Raw genomic sequence first — 24,533 nt, forward strand, 5'->3', positions numbered from 1 at the left:
CGTTAAAGACCTTCAGTGTACGCGTAGGTTAAAATACTGGGTGTAATTTACATAGAATTTACAAAAAAAACATGCATAATATGTTAGCAATTGACTAATCCCAAAAATTAATGATCAATGTTTTCAAGGCTCATAATGGTGACAGAAGTGCAGGGTGTAATATCTCTGTTCCTCCACTGCACTCTCTCAATGTGCCCTTGTACAAAGCACTAATCCTAAAGCTATACACGGAGCAGAAGAGGACATGAGAGTTCCCTGCTCAGGGTTCTGCATTTGGCAGTGATATGCCTTTATGGTTGACCTCAATGAACCTTAATGAAAGGATTCTATCTGTTGACTGGACTAGAAGCTGAATGCTTCCAAAGATGTTGTGTCTGGTTTATTCTTAGCCAGCATTACAGTAGCCCTGATTCATGCAAAATTTCAAAGAAAGCAAAGATGCCTCTGGATTAATCTCATGTGTTTCATTTGTGGATCTTAAATTATGCTTTTGTTCAAAGATTTCAGTTGCTACAAACTGGTAAAAAAAAAACTGCTGGCTTTACGTAATAACTCTTGCCCAAGAGAAGCTAATATCACCCACTCCCACCACAGCAGGGATATGGCCTAGTTAGAAAACTCAGACAAAGTTTCCCAAATCCCACCGCATCAAAACGCAAGAGGTCACTTATGTCCCGTTCAATAACTCAGATCATTAAAGTCATTACAGTGTTTATTAAACTGTTGGAGATTGACCGTCCCTGGCTGGAGCTGCCTGGGCTGTTAAGATGTCTCTGTTTACGTAGGTGCAGTTTAAAATCTCACAGTGAAGCGCATCTTCCTGCCAAACAAGCTCTCAACATCACACTTCAACTGTATGAATATCCTCATACAGAGACAGAGCTGGGGAAATCAGAAAACTCAGCTTATTGTTAAAACCACATCATCTGCTGCACTTGCAAACATTTGTAGTTTGTAATTCTTAGTACTAACTGCTCTCTGCTCTCTCTCTCAGTGGACTCATGTCACGACTGTGACTTGCTTTTTAAAAGGGTGACACAGGCCAGTATTAAATGTTTTATGATGTAATGAAGTACCATGATGGTTTAGAGAATGTGTGACATTATGAGGGTGCTCTTTGCAATGTCACTGATTGCATTTAAACCTTTGCTGACATTTTACAAAACGTGTAGGTTATTGTGACTTTGTTTATACCTGTTAACCCAAATGTCTGAATAAAGTTTGGTTAAAACCAACTATCTATCTATCTTTCTATCTATCTATCTATCTATCTATCTATCTATCTATCTATCTATCTATCTCTAACATAACAGCAAATAAAAGTTATATTCAAGAATATGAGTGTAGCAGACCCTAGTGTGTGTGTGTGTGTGTGTGTGTGTGTGTGTGAGAGAGAGAGAGAGAGAGAGAGAGAGAGAGAGAGAGAAAGAGAGAAACTGTTAGAGAAGCGGAAGCCGCAGAGAAGAGAGCTCCGCCAAGCGACTGTAGAACCACCTCTCTCTCTCTCTCTCACACACACACACACACACACACACACACTACACGCTCGCGCTAAGATACCCAGAGCAGGAACAGAACGCGTGGATGTAGGGCGCACGAGCCGCGTGCTGAGGTCGGCGTGTTGATGTTTGACGGTGTGTTAATGTGTTAGCGATGCGTTGATAGTGTGTGTGGATGGAGTTGGGGATGGAGCAGAGAGTCGCGCCCGAGCCCCTCCGAGGCGGCCGAGCAGCAGCTCCACACACGGACGCAGAAAGCGAGAGAGAGGACTAACTCCCCAGCACCGAGACCTCTCAGCTCCGCCAGCACACTGCCTCCTCACAGCGCTCGCACGTCCAGCACACACTCGCTCACTCCAGTAAGTCTGTTTTCACACTTTTTCTTACTGAACGTGTCTGGATCCTTGTTTTGAAAAAGTCTGTATACACTAGGGTACGAGGTCCAGAGGCAGAAGTTTGGTCACTCCTGGTCAAAATACACGCTGCTGCTTTTTGGGATTTTTAAAGTTAAAGGCAGCATTATATATATATATAATTTAATGTAATGTAAACAATAATATAATGTAAACAATACTTATGCAGTAACCATTGTTAAGATACACTCAACAAAAAGACAAAAACTGTGGTGCTTTAATCTACTTTATTGATAATTAGAGGAAAATAATAACACACATTTTAATGTTATAAAGCCAATGCCTCTCTTTATTCAGTGCATATTGAGTGTATAAGCTGGCAATCTGTGAACTGTAGAGTACTATCTCTATTCACTGGCATTTCTTTGCACACTCTATGTGCTGTGTGATAAGTTATTTATAGTATAAGAAGGCCATTTTTGTGCCCTTTATATCTGCAAAGCACAAAGTGATTTTACACATTTGTTTCTTATGAATTTGAGCCCAATGCTGTTACTGAATGGACATATTGGGACCATTTCTCCAGTTGTGTCCCAATGATCTAATTGTAGCAATTCTAAAACATCAGACTGTTCCCCAAAATCAGTGAGCAGATTCTCATTTCATACTGCCCAGCCAATAATCTGTTTGGAACTACAAACATAACCTGCTTATCTGTGTTAGTAGGGCTATTATCGCTTTAGGAGAGATGAGTAGGACAGAGGAACACCTTCAAATGTCAAGTCATTGCTTGAAAGGACACATCTGAATCATGCAGATGATAATTCATGTTAACATGCTTCATTATGAGGGGTGGGGGGAATGAGAAATAAATAATAAATCATGGAGCCACATTGAGCAGGATGAGTGGGGCTTGTTTTGGAAGTTGCTTTCAGCACTGGACAGCAACCATTTAAAGGCAAGTCCAATAGGGTGAGTAATGAAGCACCTCCTAGAAGGGATTGTGTTACTGGTAGTGTGGACAAAGAGCCAGACATTGCATGTGAGCTTATTTTAAGGGTGACCATTATGGCTAATGATCATATCTTAATACTTTAATATATTTTAGTGATAGACTATACATATTGGGATGTTTTAACACAATGTACCAATAGTGCCACATTGAAAAAAGCCACCAACAATTCTGGGCACAATGATTTTTTATTCAGCACTTCAAAAAGAGCACTAAATACAAGTAACTTAATTTCAGTCTCTCAAACATGTATTTGATTTCATAAAGTACTCATAACGTCTGACATACTGTTTATCACAGAATATATCCCAAGTCTAAGTTTAGATTAGACTCTGCTTTTTGCAACAGCTTAATTTGATTTCCAATTTTCACCCCTCACCCCTCCCCACCTTTGCAGCTGCAAGCATGAAGGAGAGCAGGTCCAAATTTAGGCAGTGAACTATCCTCCAAGGGTTGTGTCTCTGGGAGCCCTTTGGCGGTGCTGTTTTTGGCCTGGTTTAAAAAGAGGGGGAGAGAGAGAGAGAGATGATTAAGACCGGATCTCGCTCCACCACCTCTCTGCCTCCGGAGCCGGTGGAGATCATCCGCAGAAAGGCATGCTCTCGCCGTGTGAGACTCAACGTTGGGGGTCTTCTCCATGAGGTGCTGTGGAGGACCCTGGACAGGCTCCCACGCACCAGACTGGGCAAACTGCGGGATTGCAACACTCACGAGTCCATCATGGAGGTGTGCGATGACTACAACCTGGATGATAACGAATACTTCTTCGACAGACACCCAGGAGCTTTCACGTCCATCCTGAACTTCTACCGTACGGGCAAGCTGCATATGATGGAGGAGATGTGTGCACTGTCCTTCAGCCAGGAGCTGGACTTTTGGGGAATCGATGAGATTTACCTGGAGTCCTGCTGCCAGGCCCGCTACCACCAGAAGAAGGAGCAGATGAATGAGGAGCTCAAGCGTGAGGCAGAGAGCATGAGAGAAAGAGAAGGAGAGGAGTTTGACAACACGTGCTGCACAGAGAAGAGGAAGAAACTTTGGGATCTTTTGGAGAAGCCCAACTCATCTTTTGCAGCCAAGGTAAGGGCAACATTGGGGACTGAGGTGGGAACACCTCAGGTTTCACAATGTGGCAGTTTGAATGGACTCGTTTGCTGTGTCCTACAGCATTAACTTTCCAAAATTATTCAGGTACAAACAGAAGTTCTTTAAAGCAATGCCACTGAAGAACCAATTTTGGGTCTTTGAAGTATTTCAGTGGTTATGACCACTCCAGTTTAAACATACTGAAAAAGTCTGGAAGTTGTTCTATAGTATTGCTCCCAAGGACCCCCTTGGCACATTTATTTTGTGAAACAAGAATAGCCAGCCAGGGAGATATCCTCTCTTTCCCAGCTTTATCCATGGGCAATGTCTTTCAGAAAACCTTTAATGGTGGTATAATAACCTATGTGCCATTGGAGCAGGGCAAAGCAACAGTGCTCTAATTTGAATTACATGGGAGTGGTCCAGAAGAGTCAATATCCTTTGCTCTTCTATGTGTTCTAAGTAAGTGCTGTCATGTCATTTTCCACATCAAGCTAATTGCAAAATGCTATGCTGATCAATTCAATGTAATGCACCAGAGAATCCCAGAGAGGCTTCTGGAATCAATATAATGGAGCTCCAGTGGTGTCGGCACAGCATTAGCTCAACTGAAGGAGATGGGTTTGATATTATCAGTCATTACATGCACTTAACCCACAAATGCTCTCAATCTCCTCATTTGTCCACTCTGATGACAGAGTATGCGGTCAGAATGGAATAGGCCTCTGACATTTCTACACTTCTCTGATAATGCATAATAAAGTGATGCAGGTACAGCATTACTTCACAGGGTTGAGTCATTTTTTTATTGTGTGTGGCACAAATGTGAAAGAAAATGAGCCTTTCATTATAGTGAGAAGTCAGCGGAAATTCTTTACTGTTATATGTACTCCAACAAAGTTAATCTATGGTATCACTCTGCTTATTGCCATCCTTATTTGTTTGTTTGTTTGTTTGGCTCATCGAGAAAAATGTAAAATATTACAGCTTGTACAGGAAATCCAGTGTTTTGTTTTAATAGTGATAAACATGTTTATATACATTTGAATGTGCTGCAGTTTTACAATGTCTCCTTCAGTAAAGAGCCCTATACCAAAGCTCTCTAACAACTCACTGAAACGTGTCAGTCAGGCCACTGCTCATATTAACACAGAGTGAGTATCTAGGACATCCAGATGCCTCAACCACTGGAAACTAAATTGAGACTGGTTGTTCCACTGTTATTTCCTAATTATGCTAGTAGTTAATCAGACTCTTTTAACCAGGTCTTAACTAATGTCAGAGCTGTATTAACTGCATATATCGAAATACCAAAACACGTTTATAATCCTTTTTTCCTCAACTAATTATTTACAATGGAATATCAGACAGACAGACATGTATTTTTGCAAAAACCACTAGATTTCGAAGGTCACTAGGGGTCCCCACCATACATATGATTTGACATAAGACACCTGTAACTAATTAATGTGCATTGTTAATGCTGGTCAAGTCTAATTAGCTGCACACATTCCTGTCAAAGGATACCCAGGGAGCACATACATCACTGTGCAATTAGCTTAAAAGCATGATGCAATGTAAAGCCATCCAGCAGACCTTCCTGATGAGGATTACCACATTGTCAGATGAGTCAGATTCAAAAGTTGGCCACCTTTAATCAAATTAGACATATTTAGGCTTTCTCAGTTAAATTAAGCTAACATCACATTTTAATCCTCTTATAACCTGAATAATATATATATATATATATATATATATATATATATATATATATATATATAAAGAAAAACATATCAGAATACATACATTTTATCAATTTTATCACATATATATATAATATATAAGAACATAATACAATTCCTTTAGATGAAATGTGGTGTATGAAATCAACATAATATTAAAATCTACAGTGAATATATAATGGTGCAATTATGCCCCCTAACCAAGAGTACAGAAATGTATCCTTGAGGGTACTACCACAGTGACAGTTGTGTATATGTATATTGGTTAGGGGGCATAATTGCACCATTATATATTCACTGTAGATTTTAATATTATATTGATTCCATACACCACATTTTATCTAAAGGAATTGTATTATGTTCTTCTCTTTTAAACAGTTCTATAATGAATGGTTACAAATATTCACCTCTCCTTCTGGAGAAGAGAATGTAATGTACCTTTAGGGAATAAAACTGGACTTTAACACAGCTGTTGTACCTTTAGTGACCAATAATGTACCTCTACCGTACCTTTTTTATTTACCTTTTTTCTTCTGAGTGTATGTATATATATAAATATCATTATCATCATCATCATCTTCTCCGCTTATCTATTACAGGAGAAATCATTTAAGAAGCAGTTTGTGCTCCTAGGTGTACAGAATCTTTGACTTATATAAGATAATATCTGTTTAATGTAAAAAAAAAGATCATCAAAGAGAATGACTAATTAGTTCCTTAAAGTTAGCTTCTTGTAAGAGGGGTTAACATATGTTTCATTTAAAGGCATCTAGGGCTCCCTCACCCCTCCTTTTCCAAGCTGCTGTTTCAATGCATAAATGAGGAAGACACTCTCTAGGGCCAGTGCCAGTTGTTCATTCTAGGCCACTGTAGAAACATAGCGGTGCAACATAACAGCTTCTGTTGGAACATACAATGGGCTTGATACACTAATTAAGACATGATTTTGTGAAATATATTCCTTTTCTAATAGATGACGGATCCCCCTAAGGTTTCCACACTGAATCTATAAAAATCTAACAACTGAATTTTCAAACTTTGCCCGCGATTGTACTTGATTCTCTCCATCTCTGTTAGTGACATATAAGCATGCTTACGGAATGTATCATATGGAAAAACCTCAACATAAAATATAGGACTCGTATATGAGCAAAAGACTTTGATAAAACAGATTTTGCCATCTTACTTCATACATAACATGGTAGTTAAATATTGTAGTGATTTTATAGTAGTGTAGGAGTGTAGCGCTGTATTTGCAGCACTGGATTTCTTTGATAAATACTTGCCACTGAAGTGTCTCTAATCACAGAGAGACACTTTGATTTGAAGAACACTACACACATACTTTAGTGTAGTCTCTGCAGTATGCTGACAAGAGGGCATTTAGCAGTTTTTTGGGTTTTTTTCTCTACTTGGTCACATGATTTTTCTCAAGTGTTTGTCTCAGACAGAGCCTTTCTGACTCCACACAGGGAGCCGAGGGACAGATTCTTCAATTATACACTTCTCCTGTGCATATGCTTTCCACCAACACTAATAGCACTGTCTACTGTAAAAGTCTATACATGATACACACAGCCCTTTTTTTAATAACAAGATGGTGAGGCAAGATGCATTTAAATAATCTAAGTCCATAACAAACCAAATTATACCGCAGGCGGAAACATAAAACAAGATACAATCCTCTGAGGCAAAAAACGGACTAAACTAAAATAAAGGGAAATTAGTTTATTCGTGCATTGTCTGTAAACACTTAAACAGTTCAGGGTTGCAATGGTTCCAGCACCTACTGTGAATCATGGGGCACAAGGCATGAACACACCCTCGTCAAAGCACCAGTCCATCACAGGGCGTAAAAAGAAACTAAAAAAAGAACAGATAAGAGCGTGTAGGCTGTGTTTAACAAAAAAGAATCCCATGCCACCACTAACAAAGTCAGTTACTTTTATCCAGGTCCATTATCTATATCCATACAATACCCTTACTCATATTAAAGTCAGCCGCATCATGCAAGTCTCCAGTGTGCTGTTAGCGGCAGTCTGATAAGCTTAGCAAATCCTGTGAGACTAATATGATCCTGCTGGATATTCTCACCTCCATTTGCCCTCGTACTCCAGAGCAAGACTCTGCCTCCACAGGATCTTTCAGTATTTCACATCCTCTGCCCAGCAGGGCACTCACCAAGCCTTTTACCATAGATTTAACCAGGGCAAAAGGCATTCATTTTATAAATAATCCGATATTTAAATGGGCGGCATGGTGGAGCAGTAGGTAGTGTCGCAGTCACACAGCTCCAGGGACCTGGAGTCCCACTGCGGGTGACTGTCTGAGAGGAATTTGGTGGGTTCTCCCTGTGTCTGCCCAGGTTTCCTCCGGGTGCTCCGGTTTCCTCTCACGATCCAAAAACACATGTTGGCATGTGGATTGGTGACTCAGAACTGTCCATAGGTGTGTGTGTGTGTAAGAGAGAGACCCTGTGCAGGCCTGGCACCCCTTCCACAGTGTGTTCCAGCCATGCGCCCAGTGATTCTGTGTAGGCTCTGGACCCACCGCGACCCTGAACTGGATAAGCAGTTACAGATAATGAATGAATTATATTTAAATGACCAGAATTAGCATATTATTTGGTGTCTAATGGAAATTGCCCTTTTTATGGCTTTATGTCTGAAACAGAAATGTTATCAAATTATTGTGTACCTGACATAAAACAGACTATTTTATGTCTGAATAATATTAAACAAAGTAATGTATATAAAACAGAGTGTCCTCAATCAGAGTGTGTGATGCCAGTAGCTTGTCCCGTTTTCTCCCCTTGTGGGGAAAAAAAGGGGTCACAGAGTGAAGTTGTGATGGTGCTTTGGGTTATATCATTATAAGTGTCATATGACAATTATAAGTTGTCTCGTTAATTCTCGCCATTAACAGTAAAAAAGAAAAGAAAAAAAGTTCTAGAAAATAACAAGACACACATGTACAATATCACACACTGGTACGTAGATTAGCTACTCAAATGTATCTCTAGGTGTGAGTGTGTGAGTGAATGTGTGTGTCACCCTGTGGAGGACTGGCACCCCCTCCAATGTGTGTTCCTGCCTTGCACCCAATGATTCTGTGTAGGCTGCAGACTCACCACAACCCTGAACTGGATAAGCGCTTACAGACAATGAATGAATGACTGAATTAACATGTTCCATATCACTGATTATTGCAAGCTTTACCTTCTTTACTACTTCATGCTGACAAGTCAAAGAATGCTGATAAACAGAGAGAGAGAAAGAGAGAGAGATGGAGAGAGAGAGAGAATGTTGGTGCCAGGGTAATGTCATTGATTGCATTACTTGAGTTGACAAACAAGTCCCGAGTCCCATGTTCTCCAGAGGGAGCAGTAGACAGAGGGCTATAAAAGTGTCAGCAGTAGTTTAATAGTGCTGTAGCATTGTTTCCTCATGCTTAATTGAGGGTCAGCAAGGCTGAAACAGCTCTGTGGCCCATACACAGATTCCTCTGCATGTATTTTTCAGTGCAGATGAATATTTAATGGCACATTAATTATGCTTGACTTTGTGCCGAGGCCAGGGAAGGTGCAATATGGACTATCCATAACTCTCTCTGTCACCCTCCTGCCCAATACTGTAGAGTTATCACCTCCAAAAATACATACAGGAGACAGATTCTCCACGGGTGTGATTTTTCACCATCAGAACCACGGGCTGATATGTGCCTGCTGCTTCAGGAGATATAAAACATGCACATAATCTCCTTAATTTGCATAATTATTTGTAATTCTTTGAATATGAAGTGCTTTACTGATTGATTCAGAGGGATATTGTTTTTGGGGAAGTCCCAACATGGTTGAGACTGTTAAAAGCCATAAAAGCATAGATTTATAAAGTGTGATTTTGCTACACTATTTAAATGTAATTTAAAAATTACATAATTACACAAGGAGCAAGCACATTCCACATCGACAACTTCATGAATTTTTCCTTGTGTTTTAAGAAATGAATTGTAACATTTTTCCTAAAACAATACACACTTACAGTAACATTTAAAACAACATAAAATTAAAAAAATACAATCTCTTATGTTTAAACATAAATGTGGTATTGGTTGAAAGCTCAGGGGCTGCTTGTTTGACAGAATGTCACTGAGCTATTTGTGGGAAATAATTCAGTTTATCTCATAATATGGTCAGAAATGAGGAAACAACATCCGTGGTCATGCTAATTTCAACTACAAAAGGATATTCATAATATATAACTTCTAAACTAACAATGGTATACATTAAATGTTATATGTAATCGCTTCAGTAGCTTGTTAACGTACATTTTATTTCATATGTTCTCTAGTGAAGAGCTCTGCCACAGAGTCACTGCTGCTGTGTTCCATTTCGAAAATATGACTGAAAGCTTTAGCTTCCAAAGGCTGTAATTGATATATTCATTCATGAAATAAGTCTATACTACTTTAAAGTCAAAACAAGACTAATAATTTCATTGGTTAACTGACACAATAAGCCTTCTGTCCAGCTCCTGAAAACCTAACATGTAGGAGCTAACTTGGCTGTATCTATTTAAATGCAGATTTTGTATTTTGTTCATTGTCCATTCAAAGTTTGTCAACTTTTAATTTCCAGCACAAGCCCAACAATAAAATAAGATAATTACATATTTAAATGCAAGCATAACGAGTCCATTTAATTAATAGGACAAAAATACAAACACTTGTTATGTTTTTTTTGGTATGTAAGTTTCATATGCCATGCTGCCATGCTTTGTGGTATAAAATATGCTTATGTTCTGAGAGCTGCTAGAAAGTGAACAGACTCTCTGAAGCTGATGCAAAGCATTTTAAGTGTCAAGCTTCAAAGGCTGGCAGTCAATTTTATGGGACATAAACCTAGACCAAGCATAAGGCATTCTATTATGCATTCTATTATGTGCAAGTAATTCTACACCAAGCTTCATGTTTGCTTAGAGAAAACAAGCTCGAATGACAAACACATCCATAGTCAGAGCAACTGATGCCAATGGTTTGTCCTGCTCCGTCCATTAAAAGATGGCCGTAAGGTGAATTCTGTAGCATTTTTATAAGCTAAACAATACGATAAGCTTGCCAGTGGGAAGGCCATTGAATTAGGGTTTTGTGGATTGTGACCAAACACACACACACACACACACACAGATACGATTCAGCATGTCCATTAAAAGTTTTGATTTCAACCACAAGCGACCCATTCATACATTTTAGCTCAGAAGTGACATCTTAACTCAGAGAAATCCTACACTTTTCCACTCATAGACTGGTCTTGTGGAAGTCAGGCACACTCCAGAAGAGTTCAGTTAAGTCTCTCTGTCCTCTAAAAGTCAAACGCTGGAACCTAAAACCACTGCAATGCCACTCTGAGAAAAGAAGCATTTCCAAAGACAATGAAAACTGAGTCGTTAAATTATGTGCTCAGTCATGGTACATTAATAGCAATTACAAGACCCCTGATCTGATTCTGACATATGATAGGTGAACACCGGACCTCTGGGCAAGTTTAAAGCTATTCAAATTTGTGTTTTTATTATTACAATATTTGAATTTAGACTGAAAAAATTATTTTCCTTTACGCGATAAATTAACCTTCAGCTATGGACTAGGCCAAGCTGAAAATAGTTGAAAACATGCTCATGTGCCTTGTGCAACATAATTTATGACATCAACATTTTATGAGCTCTCTGTATATTTTAGAATTAAAGAGTCTCTCTTTACTATTACTGTGCCTTTATGACTAGTACATGTAAATGACCCCGTTCTAATTGGCTGCCCTTTATTGTATCATTCAAAAAGCACTCCTTTTAACTTCAGTGTCTGTGTGTGAGATTGAGCTTCTGTAAGCCTAACAGGCTAATAGATGTAAACATTTGTGACTGTTTAATACAGTAAATTATGTCATTTGTATATGTTTAACACTGTACGGAAACAGCTAGGAAATATAGATTTTCTATTTTGGCCATTTATTATTTCTTTCAGTTTAAGGCCTGGTTCTGAAGTGTTTCTGTAGCTGCTGAGGGAGTTCGGGACAATTGCGTTAAGATGTAAGTGGAGCTGCACTGTGCAGGGACAAGCCTTCTAGAGGCATCAGAGTGAAGACAAAAGCACATTAGTGAGCACACAGTCTCGAAAGGCAGTCACAGTGAATACAAGCAGATGCACACATACAAACACGGAAGCATAAATGAAAACTTTATGACCATTTCCGCAACCCATTAGGATGCTGAACCATCTTTATGTGAGTGACAGATTACTAGGTGGTGCTTTATGAATGAACGCATAAAAGTTGAGTGAGTGGTGTTTGTTGGTGTGTGTGTTCAATTGAGTATGTGTGTGCTTTTATGTCCTGATAGCCTCATTTCCTGCCACAGACCTTATAAATCTATATGGCAGCCTATTCAATGCCTCTCTCATTCATTCCACATACATCACCATACAGAAGCCCATATCGAATCACACAGTCAGCAGATAGAGTTATGCTTCCCTCACCCTTCTACACTCTTAAAAATAGTGGCTCTAAGTGTTTCTTTTTTAAGCACTGCTTTAAGGGAAACCTTTAAAATGTATAGAACCTTTACATTATCAGTGGTTCTTTATGTTTTAAAAGGCCATTTCCCATATTTTTTTGTATTTTCTTTTAGCCTCTTTATCACTTATGGGATTGTTGTGGGTTTGTGTGCCAGAAAAGACATAACTCATATTACATGACCTTTCCAAAACATTTTATTGCTTGGAATTATACAGACCATTTTTGTGGCTGTGCCTTTAAGGTTGTTATATGTAAACAAGGTTTTGTTTTGCTGCCTTGTATTGTAACATATTTTAAGAAAAAACATCCCAAATTGCATTTATGCATAGATAGTGTATACATAGCTACGAAAATGTGTTGGTGACAGTGATTCAATGGTTTTCCCAGCCTCATATTATATATGGAGTGAGGAATGATCCGTGTTTTTGTTGAACTAGAACAGATAAAGATTGAAAATATACAGGTTGAAAAAGCTGGAGTATTTAATTTTAATTACAAAACTAATTTCTTAGAATTTGGTTCATGTCTTCTAAGATATATTCTATCATTTTGTTGTAAATCATTATTTACTTTCTTCATCCAACTTTTATATTTGAACTGAAGCTTTTGATTAAATGAGTCCTTTAACAGGTTAAATACACTGGCACATTTTACAGAAATAATTCTTCATGGAATCAATCACTCAATGGTTCTTTTATAGTCATGCTACAAAGAAGTATTTTTGAGTGTTTGTGTAAATGCTTCATGTGACGATAATGAAGTTATATGCAGCACAAATACTCAGGATAATAAGGTAATTATTGCCTGATTTTGTATCACTTTTTTTTATAAGGTACATGTATGCTGGCAGATACTTCATATAAATTGCAATAAACAAGGCTCCACTGGAAGACTCTTTTAACGATCAGCTCATTTCTTTGAACTTGTTTGGAGGGAGACTATTTTTAATTGGTGCTCCCTAAATTTAGACCACTGCATTAGATGAGAGGAGCAGGAAAAAAGGCATTGCATTGTTTTTCAACAACAAACAAAGATTAGCATTATTGATTCCTGACATGGACACTATTTGATCAATGAGATGTGTCCTGTAGCTACAGAGAGGATAAGCAGGTTAAAAACTCGCATTAGAGGAACTGCTTGTCAGTAGTGAATTGCTGCATCAGCAGGAGTCTGGAATCTGGATTAGTCTGTTGGCGATGCTGCTGGTGTTATTTCATGTGTCATATTAACTAAGCAATATGCCAGTTTACTAAGCCTGCAAAGAGCCAACAACAGTAGTGAATCCAAAGTGGATTTGGGAGTGCATGCTGGATTAGACAGCAGAGGCTATTAAACACTGGATATGATGCTTTAACTCTTCAGAGTGATATACTGAATTAAATATATTTACAAATTATTCTAGTGTTTTTCACCTGCATTTTATATGTCCATTATGTGCTGTTTAGTCAAGTAACACAAACAGTAACATGGATGCAAATTTTTTAACTTTTTTTTTTTTGAGGAACTTTAGTCTGTGGTAACTGACTATGCGACAGATACAGATTGAAAACAAGAAAAGTGGAGAATTACTTTAATAATACTCATAGTCTAGGGTCATGTGCTCTGAGCAGTCTCATGCAAATGTCTGGACAAACTTGGTCAGGTTTAGTGCAGGTTAATTTAATTGCTTACCATACAAATTATATAAACATAAAAGAGCCACATATGTTATTTGTCTGCAATGTTCAGTTCAGCAGGTTTAACAATAAGTGTGCATGTGTACAGAGAGGTGATGTTCTCTGTAAATGTACTGTTAAAAGTTCACAAATCTCACTATAGTTCTCTGATATAAAGCAGGAAGGAATTAGAAAGTAAACTGTTGTCCTTGTTAGTGGACTGTCAACATTATGCTTTTATTTTCTTTAAATACCAAAACGGAAGCTTAGTTTTCCCTTTGATGGCAGGATCTGTCCATATTAGATGTGAACTGTGTGAGATTCAGATCAAAGGGGATCTTCTGAGGGGATCCAATATTATCTGATAATGAAACATATGTTGCTAAAGCTAATCATGGTGGGTGCATGATTCATTTTTAAAGCTGAATTTCAGATTACTTCTGTAGGTGCAGTGGGAGGCCTGGTTGAGAGAAGCAGTTGGATGTAATAAACTTACTCATTTGGCTTCCTGCAAAGCAGCTCTAGTATTAGAGTCTGCCAACCAGTTCAGGGTTGCCAGGGAGACAGGTGACCTTCATTAGCATATTACTCAAAGGGGAGGGGCACAGACGGGTTCAACTAAAGGATCTAACACTTCCTGTCTCATGGGATTGTCTTCAAACAGCTTGTACAACCTCTTAGGAATACATATTTGCATATTCAAATTAATTTATAATACACTGAGCTATTTCAGATCCATGTAACCAGTGAGTCAAAGTCTACCCTAACCCTAGGCATGTCTCTGGCCTTAATTTCCAAACACTCAAGACTTTTGGTCAGGGACAGGTTTGTATTTAAAAAGAGTATTGAGAGCTTGAATCTTTCAGAAGTTAAAATCGGGAGGGGTTTACCATTCTGTCTAAGGCTCTGTCAAAAACAAAATCAAAGGAGAAACCATATATAAACAGGATCCTAAAATGCTGCCATTTTCTCAGGAACCAAGCTCATTTAAGATGGAATGAGTTGAAGTGGAAAAGTGTCCTGTGGTCTGACAAATTAAAATGTAATATTATATTTGGAAATCCTGGATGCTAAATTCTCCAGACTGATTCAAATCAAATTTATTTGTATAGCACGTTTTACAACTGATGTTGTCACAAAGCAGCTTCACAGAATTCCGGTAAGACAAAGAGGAGATGGACCATCTGAGCTGTTATAAGTGAACCAGTGCATGGGTGACTTGCACATCTGTGAAGGCACTGTTAATGCTAAACAATAAATACAGGTTTTGCAGTGACATGCTGTCTTCCAGATGTCTATTTCTGGAAAAGCCTTGCTTATTTTGGTAAGACTAGGTCAGTTCACATTTTGCATGGATATGGCTCATTGGTAAAAGAGCCTGGGTGTTACACTAGTTCAGATCTGTCACAATTGGTGCATTATGACACTAAAAAAACTGGAAGGAATGCCCAAACCTGAATTAAGTATGGGAAAATATTTCACTTTCAAAACTTCAGCGACTGTACTTCAGTACCCAAATGATTACAAGTGTTAAAAAAGAGGTGATGCAACACCTGGTAAAATGCCCCTGATCCAATATATATATATATGGTTTGCACATCATTGCATTTTATTTTAATGTATATTTTGCAGCGTCCCAACTTTTTCAATAACTATTCAATTATTCAATAACCAATTATTCAGTTAGTTATTATTTAATAATGGGCGACACGGTGGCGCAGCAGGTAGTGTCGGAGTCACACAGCTCCAGGGACCTGGAGGTTGTGGGTTCAATTCCTGCTCCGGGTGACTGTCTGTGAGGAGTTGGTGTGTTCTCCCCGTGTCCGTGTGGGTTTCCTCCGGGTGCTCCGGTTTCCTCCCACAGTCCAAAAACACACGTTGGTAGGTGGATTGGTGACTCAAAAGTGTCCGTAGGTGTTAGTGTGTGTGTGTGTCTGTATTGTGAAGGACTGGCGCCCCCTCCAGGGTGTATTCCCGCCTTGCGCCCAATGATTCCAGGTAGGCTCTGGACCCACCGCGACCCTGAATTGGATAAGCGGTTACAGATAATGAATGAATGAATTATTTAATAACTCTGGTAAGAATGTAAATATATTTTGATTATGTATGACTTGTAGTTTAAATTAATGGAAAAATTATTTTGAACATGATTGAAGATGAAATGTTTAACTTTAAATCTAAAGCACAATTTGTGTTTGTATTTAGAGAGGAGGTATTTCTGTTATGATCTGAATTTGAATGATTTTGTGTATGCAATTTTTATAACTTTCTTTTTTTTTCTGTGTATAGTAATGCTATGTTTTTGTTATTTTTTTATTCAGATGCTTTCAGTACAAAGAGTAAATTAATTATATAGCACACTGTAGAATTATGTAATTTGTATAACCAAAAAATATATTAATACTAAAAAAGATATTGAAGGTACAAAGTAAGACCAAACTAAAGGAAAAAACTATATATGCTCCAGAAACTATAAAATGAAGATTGGGGAGGAAGAGCCAGGTGATTGTAGGACTTTAACAAGAGAGACTTTAGGGGGTGAGAGGTCAAGTGTGAAGTTTCAGTTGCAGTGCCAGTCTCAGGCTTTCATTAATTATTTACAATGGATCAAATGCTATTGAAACTGTCAAATGCTATTGTAATCATCTGTCAGATGAAGGTAAAGGTGATAGTGATGCAGGAGTAAAAAAATACAGGCAAAAAACCACAGGGTAAACAAAGGCCTGTATATTTAATATGGAACTAAATTAAGACACCATCATTAATATCTCCACCATTCTTCTACTCTCCTGACACGCTTAAACAAATATTTACAATTTTAATCAAGTTATAGATTTAGCCAAATGCAGCATTAGGATTTACTGGTGTAGCATGGCATGCTTACCTGAGTGAGGAATTGATCCTTAATCATTTGGAGGCAACACTGTTACCCACAAACCACTGGCAGCAAGAGTGTGTTAAAGATTAAATGTAGCAGAGCACTTGAAACACTTACTAACTGCCCGATATGTCCCGGAGAGGTTGATCCAAGCACTGCACACTCACTGGCTCTGCCAAGCCAATATCAGCACTTAACTGCACAGCAGCCTGGGGCACTGGACCAGCGGAATGCACCAGCATTAAATCTGAATCACTGCAGTGATAGAGGCCTCCACTGCTGCTCTGTGATTATGCAGTGTCTCCCACACATGACCAATCCCACTTTACGATTATTATGTCATCTGCTCATGTCACTGCATCAGCAGTAACATAGATGCATTATTAATAGGCCACACAACACCTAGACAAGGATTAATTAACTGAACCTATTTAACACACTCAGACTGAAAAGTATTTACCTTACTGTTTGTTCCCATTTATGTTTTCATACTTAAAAATAAGTTGGTACACAAACAGTAATGACAGTTTATAATGATGATTATTTATAGAGATAACAAGCATGATATTGTAACAATAGAAGAACTGTATTTGGTGCCATATAAAACAGGTGCTATATAGAACCACTTATAGAACATTCTCCATCAATCCCTACAGAACCCCTTCATGATGCAAAGAATCTTTCAATAATGCCAAAGATTTTTTGAGTGTTCAGGGAACAGAAAACCATTTTCTTTACTAAAGAAGAATCATCATTTTTTAAGTGTGTGGGGATACCTTTACATCTCATTTTGTGATAGGTAAAAAGTACTGGAATCTTTTGTGAGCCCAAATGAAATGAAACAATTGACATGACAGATTTGGAAGGGAATAAAATCACTGTGTAATGCCAGTAAGATGACCTTACATCATCCCCACATCCCAATTCTACTTTAGTCATCTTCATTTCCCAGCCCTTGAATGTTTCTGTATAGCCTGTGGGCTTTCACCAATCTGTGAATTCTGCTGCTGTATCATATCTAGCCACCTGCTCATAACTACAGAGCATTGCCCAGTATCCTGACATTCCTGGCACAGAGCACTAACCACTCAACTCACCACACTATCAGGCCCAATTCAATAAGTACACCATTCTACAAACAAAAGACAGTGACCCCTACTGTCCAGGATGACCCCCTGGGAAGGAGGCCAAACAAGCCACCACAGACAGTGAATGCCCGATTACGTCCAAAGCCACTTGGCACAAATATTTGCCCCACAACACGTGGGTAGACAGTGATCCTGATATTAAGCTTTAGAACATTACATTGAACATTAGATCATTAACCTTTTTACAATTACAATTTCTTTCAGTAAATTAAGTTGTATTCTACACAATACATTATATTAACATACTGTATCGACCTCTGTACAGCCTGCAATGCTATAATTCCTACTAAGGGCAAGTAATGTTCTTTGATTGAACCATTAGTAGGTGCAAAAACTGCACAACAGACAATGCTTTGCTCTTATCACAGACTCCAATATCTACCACTCAGTGGCGATTGCTCTAAGACAGCAAGGGAAGCTCTGCTTCCCCTAAAATGTCAAAAAATAAGTGATCAAATATATAATGTTGTGTGTACATGTCAGTGAATAAATATGCACTACAGCGCGATTAACTTTTGTTCAGAATCAGCTTCGTATCACTGGTAAAGACGCGGCTTTCCTCTCAATCATTCGCGCAGATTCACAGTGATTTAGAGTTCAGTAGCGAAGCAGCGAAGTGTAGCTAAACGAGACGAGTCATTGGATAAATGCTCAGCGTCTCTGGGGGTCTAGGGGGCAGTGGGTTGTCTTCGGCTGGCCCGGACGCTCAGCTTCTGCATGATGATTGGATGATCTGTCTGAGGCTGAATCCCTTTTTGATTGACAGCGAACTGAGCGAATCAGCGATCCTTTGGTTTAAAGATTCGTGGGAGCATTACATTTTCATTCTGTTCTGAGTTGAACCAGACTTTCTGAATCCTCTTAGCGGCCCTTTCTTTGTTAAAAACGACTAGTGACAAATCGAGCTTCTGTTTCTGGTGTGTGTGTGTTTTTTTTTTGTAGCTGCTTGTGTTTGGAGACTGAATTCTATCACTCTTTCTGACTTCTATCGCAGTTTCTGACCAGCGGGTGCTGCTGAGCCCCTCCACCGTCACAAAGCACTCACAGGCGGACACACTTCACATGGGCCAAGGCCGTTTAAGCAGCCTAGCTCTGCTGGCCATTGAGAGGACACTAGTCAAGTCCCTGGAAAAGACGCCTTGTTGGTACGACAGGGTCACAGAGCATTTTCTTGAAAAGGAACGGAGGGTAAAATTTACAAGGACTGGCGTCCCCTCCAGGGTGTATTCCCGCCTTGCGCCCAATGATTCCAGGTAGGCTCTGGACCCCCCGCGACCCTAAATTGGATAAGCAGTTACAGATAATGGATTACATTGATGGAATGGAATGGGTAGAATTTACGTATAAATAAACCGACACATTTTATGATGTAGGCCGAAATTGAGCTTCCCCTCCTTGAAAGACCAGCATCCGCCACTGCTACCACTGTATTGACCTTACCAGCACTGCTCCACAGCCAAAAGTACCAACAATTATCCAGTGGATCATTATCCATTGTGTGGCACTGACCAATCGGTAATTACCTGAAACAGATAGTAAGCCTTCCACCTTCCACCCTTACTCTAGAACAGGAACAGGCCTGATAAATAAAAGATCAACAGGATGAAAGAGTGCAGCCAAGAGCCACAGATATGGGTGACAACCTAGTCATTCAAGCGTTAGCCAGATCATTATGCACCAAGTGGAACCGTTTAATCGGAATTATGGAGTAGTTTGTGCTGTTCTTGAAGATTTGAGTGGGAGATCGTCTCTCGCTGCTAATGAAGAGTGCTGGGAGTTTGACTGAACTGGAAAGCACTGATCCCATCAGTGTTGAGTAATGTGATCATCATGAATTATGGGGGATACTGGTTTAACAAAGAAACGGATTGGGTTTGCAATCAATCTGCCTGTCAGTAAGTAGGCTGTTTGGCCACAGGAGAGTCCTTTACTGGCATTAACTTGCTAACAGTATTAAGGGCAAAGTTCTAAGTGAACTAAAAAGGAGCATCAGCTTGGTTCTGCACAGTGCTGATGATGTTGCATGAGGCCTATAAGATAGCAGGCATCACAGCATAGTTCGCATCTATCTACACAATGGTGTTGTCCTTAGTGGACTGGAAATGAGCAAGATGGGTATCAGCGTTACTCTGCACACTGTTGATAAATAAAAAAAAATGTTCTGCTCTCACATGGCATAAGGCTTGTCTAGAAAAGCAGAAGATACAGTCATAGAAATGGTGGCATCACAGCACAGTTTGTATGCGATTACACAACCTTAGTTTAGCTCCAGCTCAGAGACAGATGGGTCAGTGATAAAAAGCCCCTGTTGCTATCCAGATGGGGAAAACCTCTTTGGCTTCAGTTTAAGACAAACAGACAAAGAGAAACCACTGAGCAAACACATGTGCTGTGTTAATATCACAACCCTATTCACACAGTAAGCACAGGCCATCTAAGATTACAATGGCTACAATGGTCAGCAGCAAATCTGACATGAAACAAGATAGCATGGACAAGGCGAATAAACACATTAACAAGGTCAGCTCATAAGGTAATAAAATATGTTGCACACTGTTGGAAAACATGTTAACAGAGCCCTATATTTACCATTACATTTTCTTTGATATTATTCATTATATGGATAATATTGAAACTTAACAATGTTATGGTGACTTTATATCAACGATTACATTGAGCATGTTATGTTTGGCATGAAACAGCATTTATTATTGAAGTTGTCATAAAAATGTGAGATTTTATCCACATAATTATTAACTTTTTCATTATGACATTTTCCCACAGTGAAAAGGGTCTTTCAAACTGAGTTAAAATAGAAAAGACAAAATATATGTTTTGTATTTGTCAGCAATGCTGTATTCTCAAGAAACATACCCAGATACCACAAGACTCCACAATTTAGTCTGCAATTATGCGAGACTTTGTGCTGTTAAATCCAGTTGATTGACAGTTGATTAAAATACTTCTAAATTTCTTGCTTTCGGAAAGTTTATAACATACAGCTCAGGATGAGGGGACCCCCTCTCTGCTCTGCTCCCGTGATACAGAATTCATTTGATCGATGTGAGTATGTAGAGTTAAAAGGGGAAATGGCAGTGTCCATGTGTGAGATCTATTGACTCACCTGCTCCCTATTCCCCTACACCTACCCAAAATAGGAAAGAATGGTGGTTACCATAGTAATGGACCACAGAAGATGTTCCCAAGGGGATGCTGGCATAGTCCATAGGAAAAAATCTGTGTTAAGGAGGGTGGATTTCTCAATCAAGGTCCATGTCTGTCAGATTTATCTTGTATGGGGAATACACACTTTAGAAACATATCAAGTATTTTGAAATAGATCATGCAGTTACACAGTTATACACGGGCATCTGAAGGCTTAAACATGGCTGATGGAGCTAAGGTTAGAGAGAGAGAGTATAAAATAATCTGTCCCTGCAATGACCTTGCCTACACGGAAAATATCAATAATAGCCTTCTGGCTTGTGTTCTCTGAGGGGTTTTTATTGCATTATAGTATTGTGTGTGATGATACAGGTTCAGAGAAAGGCGATGGATGCAGAAGTAATCATCACTGTGATAACAAAATCTTATCTTACAGGGCACATAGGAAACTATTTTTAATACATTAATAGGAGGTCCACTAACTTAATTGACTTTTAAACCAAAACAGGCGTAATTTATTAAATATCAATTTTCCAAAAATCCAAGTTTATTCTTTTAAGTTTAAGGATTTTTGGGACATCAGTTCTGACTGAGTGTCCTGTATCTCAATCAAAATCAGACTAAAAAACATCTCTTATAACATCAATGTCAGTGGTTGGAGAAGAAGAGGTGGAGGAGTGCACAGTGTTTTCTGAAATCTTACATTGTTCACACAGTACATACAACTATCGGTTTAAAAAATGTAAGGGAAAAATTGGTTTTCTATAAGATGGGCCCTTTAGGTTAATGTAACTATTTTGAAGCATTTTAGACAATGTGCCTTGTCCATTCATCATATAAAGGGCACACTGAAAAGGAAAGCCTGCATTTCAAAATGTTATTATTAATGACAACTAAGTTATGAGCTTTTCTTGCCACAGCGATGAAATCACTATCAGTGAGAGACAGACAGGCATAAAGAAGTTGTGAGGGAATGTAGAAAGGGAGAGAGAGGGAGACTGAGTAAGTAGGAGAGAGATTATGTGAGCCTGTGTGGGCCTGAATGTGACAGTAAGGCTTGGAGGATCCTGTACCGGTGTGTGCTTTGCAGGTCCACAGTGACACATATTCCCCAGGGATTTCTAAAAATGACTCGTAGTGATGCACATATTCTTAAGGCGCACACAAAACTCACACATTTCTGTCTCATGCTGACACACAGCAAATCTGGGTTGTGCTGTAAGTGATTTGTACTGACAGGAGCTGAATCATTCGGTCATGCTGCATCAGGGCGTCTCACAATCAGCTGATTTCCCAGAGGTAGCCATCCTGATTAAAGGGAATGACAAATGAAAGCTTATTCTCCCACCTCTGAAAATGCTGCAGAGAGCATCAGGGGGACAGGCTGAGAGAGAGGGAGAGAGAGAGAGAGAGAGAGAGAGAGAGACACTGCTGTGCTGTTAATGCTTCCACAGAGCGAGAAAATAGAGATGTGATTTGTAACACATGACTTGTGACAGTTTATAAAGTGAGAAAGTTTTCCTGTTTGCCACTACTTGATGAAAAAAGATAATTAGCATTTACTGCCCTTTATCTTATGCGGATATTTTGTGCCATTTATTATGTAAAGCTCTTCATGACTTTGATGATCATCATAAGAAATTTTCCTTATTACCTTGGTGTTTGTTGATATGGCTTTTTTTTGCTATAAATATCGCTACTCTGTATTTTTATAATGTAGTTTAGAAGTGTCAGTCAGCAGAACATTTTATGATGTATGGAGAAATAGAAATAGCCCCAAATGCTTCATTATCAATAAGGGTCTGTACTACTATTAAAGAAAAAAACTTTTGTCCAGATTTTTTCCACTTTTTTGAAAAAAAAAAGTGTTTGATTTAGTATGTAAATGTTGCTGAAAGCCCCTACTATCCATTAATGTAAACAGGTCATACATTTATACACAGTACCCTGGAGAACATTTTTCTTTCTCTTATAAAGCAACTCTTTTAGAGACATGAGGCATTGTTATGACAGCGATAGTCTGAACTTTTATGGTTGTAATAGCTGGACTGTTTGCTGACTGGCATGTCCAATTCACTTATTCCCAAAGTCCCATTTAAGTTCACTGGGTTGTGGAAATAATCACAGGCAGAGCTCCAGAGACTCTAAGCTTAGTTACACAAGACTTACTTCTGACCCAAAGGACAATGTCTGTAGCTAACTGGCTAACTTTTGTTCTGTGGAACTCATGCCAAGAGGTATCAACGCGGTGCATTCAGTAAGGGCATGGAAATAACATGTAACAGAAGGTAATCTGTTGAAAATATGTCTCTGCTGTGTTGGATAGCAAGGTATGGCTAATTCATTGGCATATCAACCTGCATGGAAGTCATTGTGGATTTTCCTCAGATGTGTTTTTCTGACACAACAAATGCACAATGCACTGAAAAACTCTTTCAAAACAGGCAGGGCCATGTCACTTTCCATTTTTAATATCCCTTGCTAGAATCTGTAACAGCAAGGCTTTTTTAGACAAGGTTTTGCATTTATAACACTCTGTCATTATAAAAGAATTATGAGCTACTATTTCATATCCTTTCACGAAAGAGAGAGAGATAGCCAAGACTAACCTAATATTTACCCCATTCTCCATTCTACAGGTATTTCTGTGATCCCTTGTTTAAAAAAAAAAAGCACTTAAAAATACATTTATATTGGAATTGGCTTTTGCAGACACACACACACACACACACACACACACACACACACACACACATATATATATATATATATATATATATATATATATATGATGTACATGAGAGAATGAGATACTTTCCTAAATCACACAAAGAAAATAGTGTTATATCTGGATCAGCTGCTTATGAGAAGTCTTTGAAGCTTTACAGGGTGTGCCATGGTTTCTCTTCCAACAACACAGCATTGTGATTCAGGTAATAAATCTTTATAGTGTCTTGGCAATTAGCAAGCGTCATATAAAACCCACTGTAATGATGTATGTAAACCCAGGAGCATGCAAAAGTTTGACCCTTCTGGAAGACAAATGTCAGGCTATTAAGATGTAATGATCTCAGCTTTTGCTGGTGTCCCAGAATGCTCACCTCCAGGCCGCTGCTCCTGGAGTTGTGTGCACTGGGCCTTGCTGACATGCCGTTTAACACGGAGCGCATGGTTACCATAGTGAGCCACCGTCGTGCAGGGAATGAACTCAAGCTAATCAGGATGTTTCCTTTTTTTTAGACAGCTCTTTTCCACATAGACAGCAAGACTCTTTCTTACCTAAAGGAAATATGCAAACTACAATATACTCAATTTTCCCTTTACCCCAATGGCAAACACTCAGCCAAAACACAAATTATGTCTGAGTTTCTCTTGTTTAGTGTTTTGTTTTGCACTGGAGTTACGAGGGTAATATGGCTAACAAGTA

The 24,533-nt window shown here is 38.8% G+C and overlaps 1 protein-coding gene across 1 annotated transcript in view; it reads left to right on the forward strand.

Moving 5' to 3' along the window:
* Positions 1-1,756: 1,756 nt before the first annotated feature.
* LOC136692493 (potassium voltage-gated channel subfamily B member 1-like) overlaps positions 1,757-24,533 on the forward strand; it is a 63,390-nt gene continuing 40,613 nt past the window's right edge. Inside the window, exons 1-2 of the mRNA XM_066665936.1 lie at positions 1,757-1,858; positions 3,262-3,944. Coding sequence (XP_066522033.1) covers positions 3,390-3,944 — 555 coding nt within the window. The 5' untranslated portion in view covers positions 1,757-1,858; positions 3,262-3,389. The remainder of the gene's footprint in view (positions 1,859-3,261; positions 3,945-24,533) is intronic.

The sequence above is a fragment of the Hoplias malabaricus genome, chromosome 3 (assembly GCF_029633855.1).
Source record: "Hoplias malabaricus isolate fHopMal1 chromosome 3, fHopMal1.hap1, whole genome shotgun sequence".
Classification (NCBI taxonomy): domain Eukaryota; kingdom Metazoa; phylum Chordata; class Actinopteri; order Characiformes; family Erythrinidae; genus Hoplias; species Hoplias malabaricus.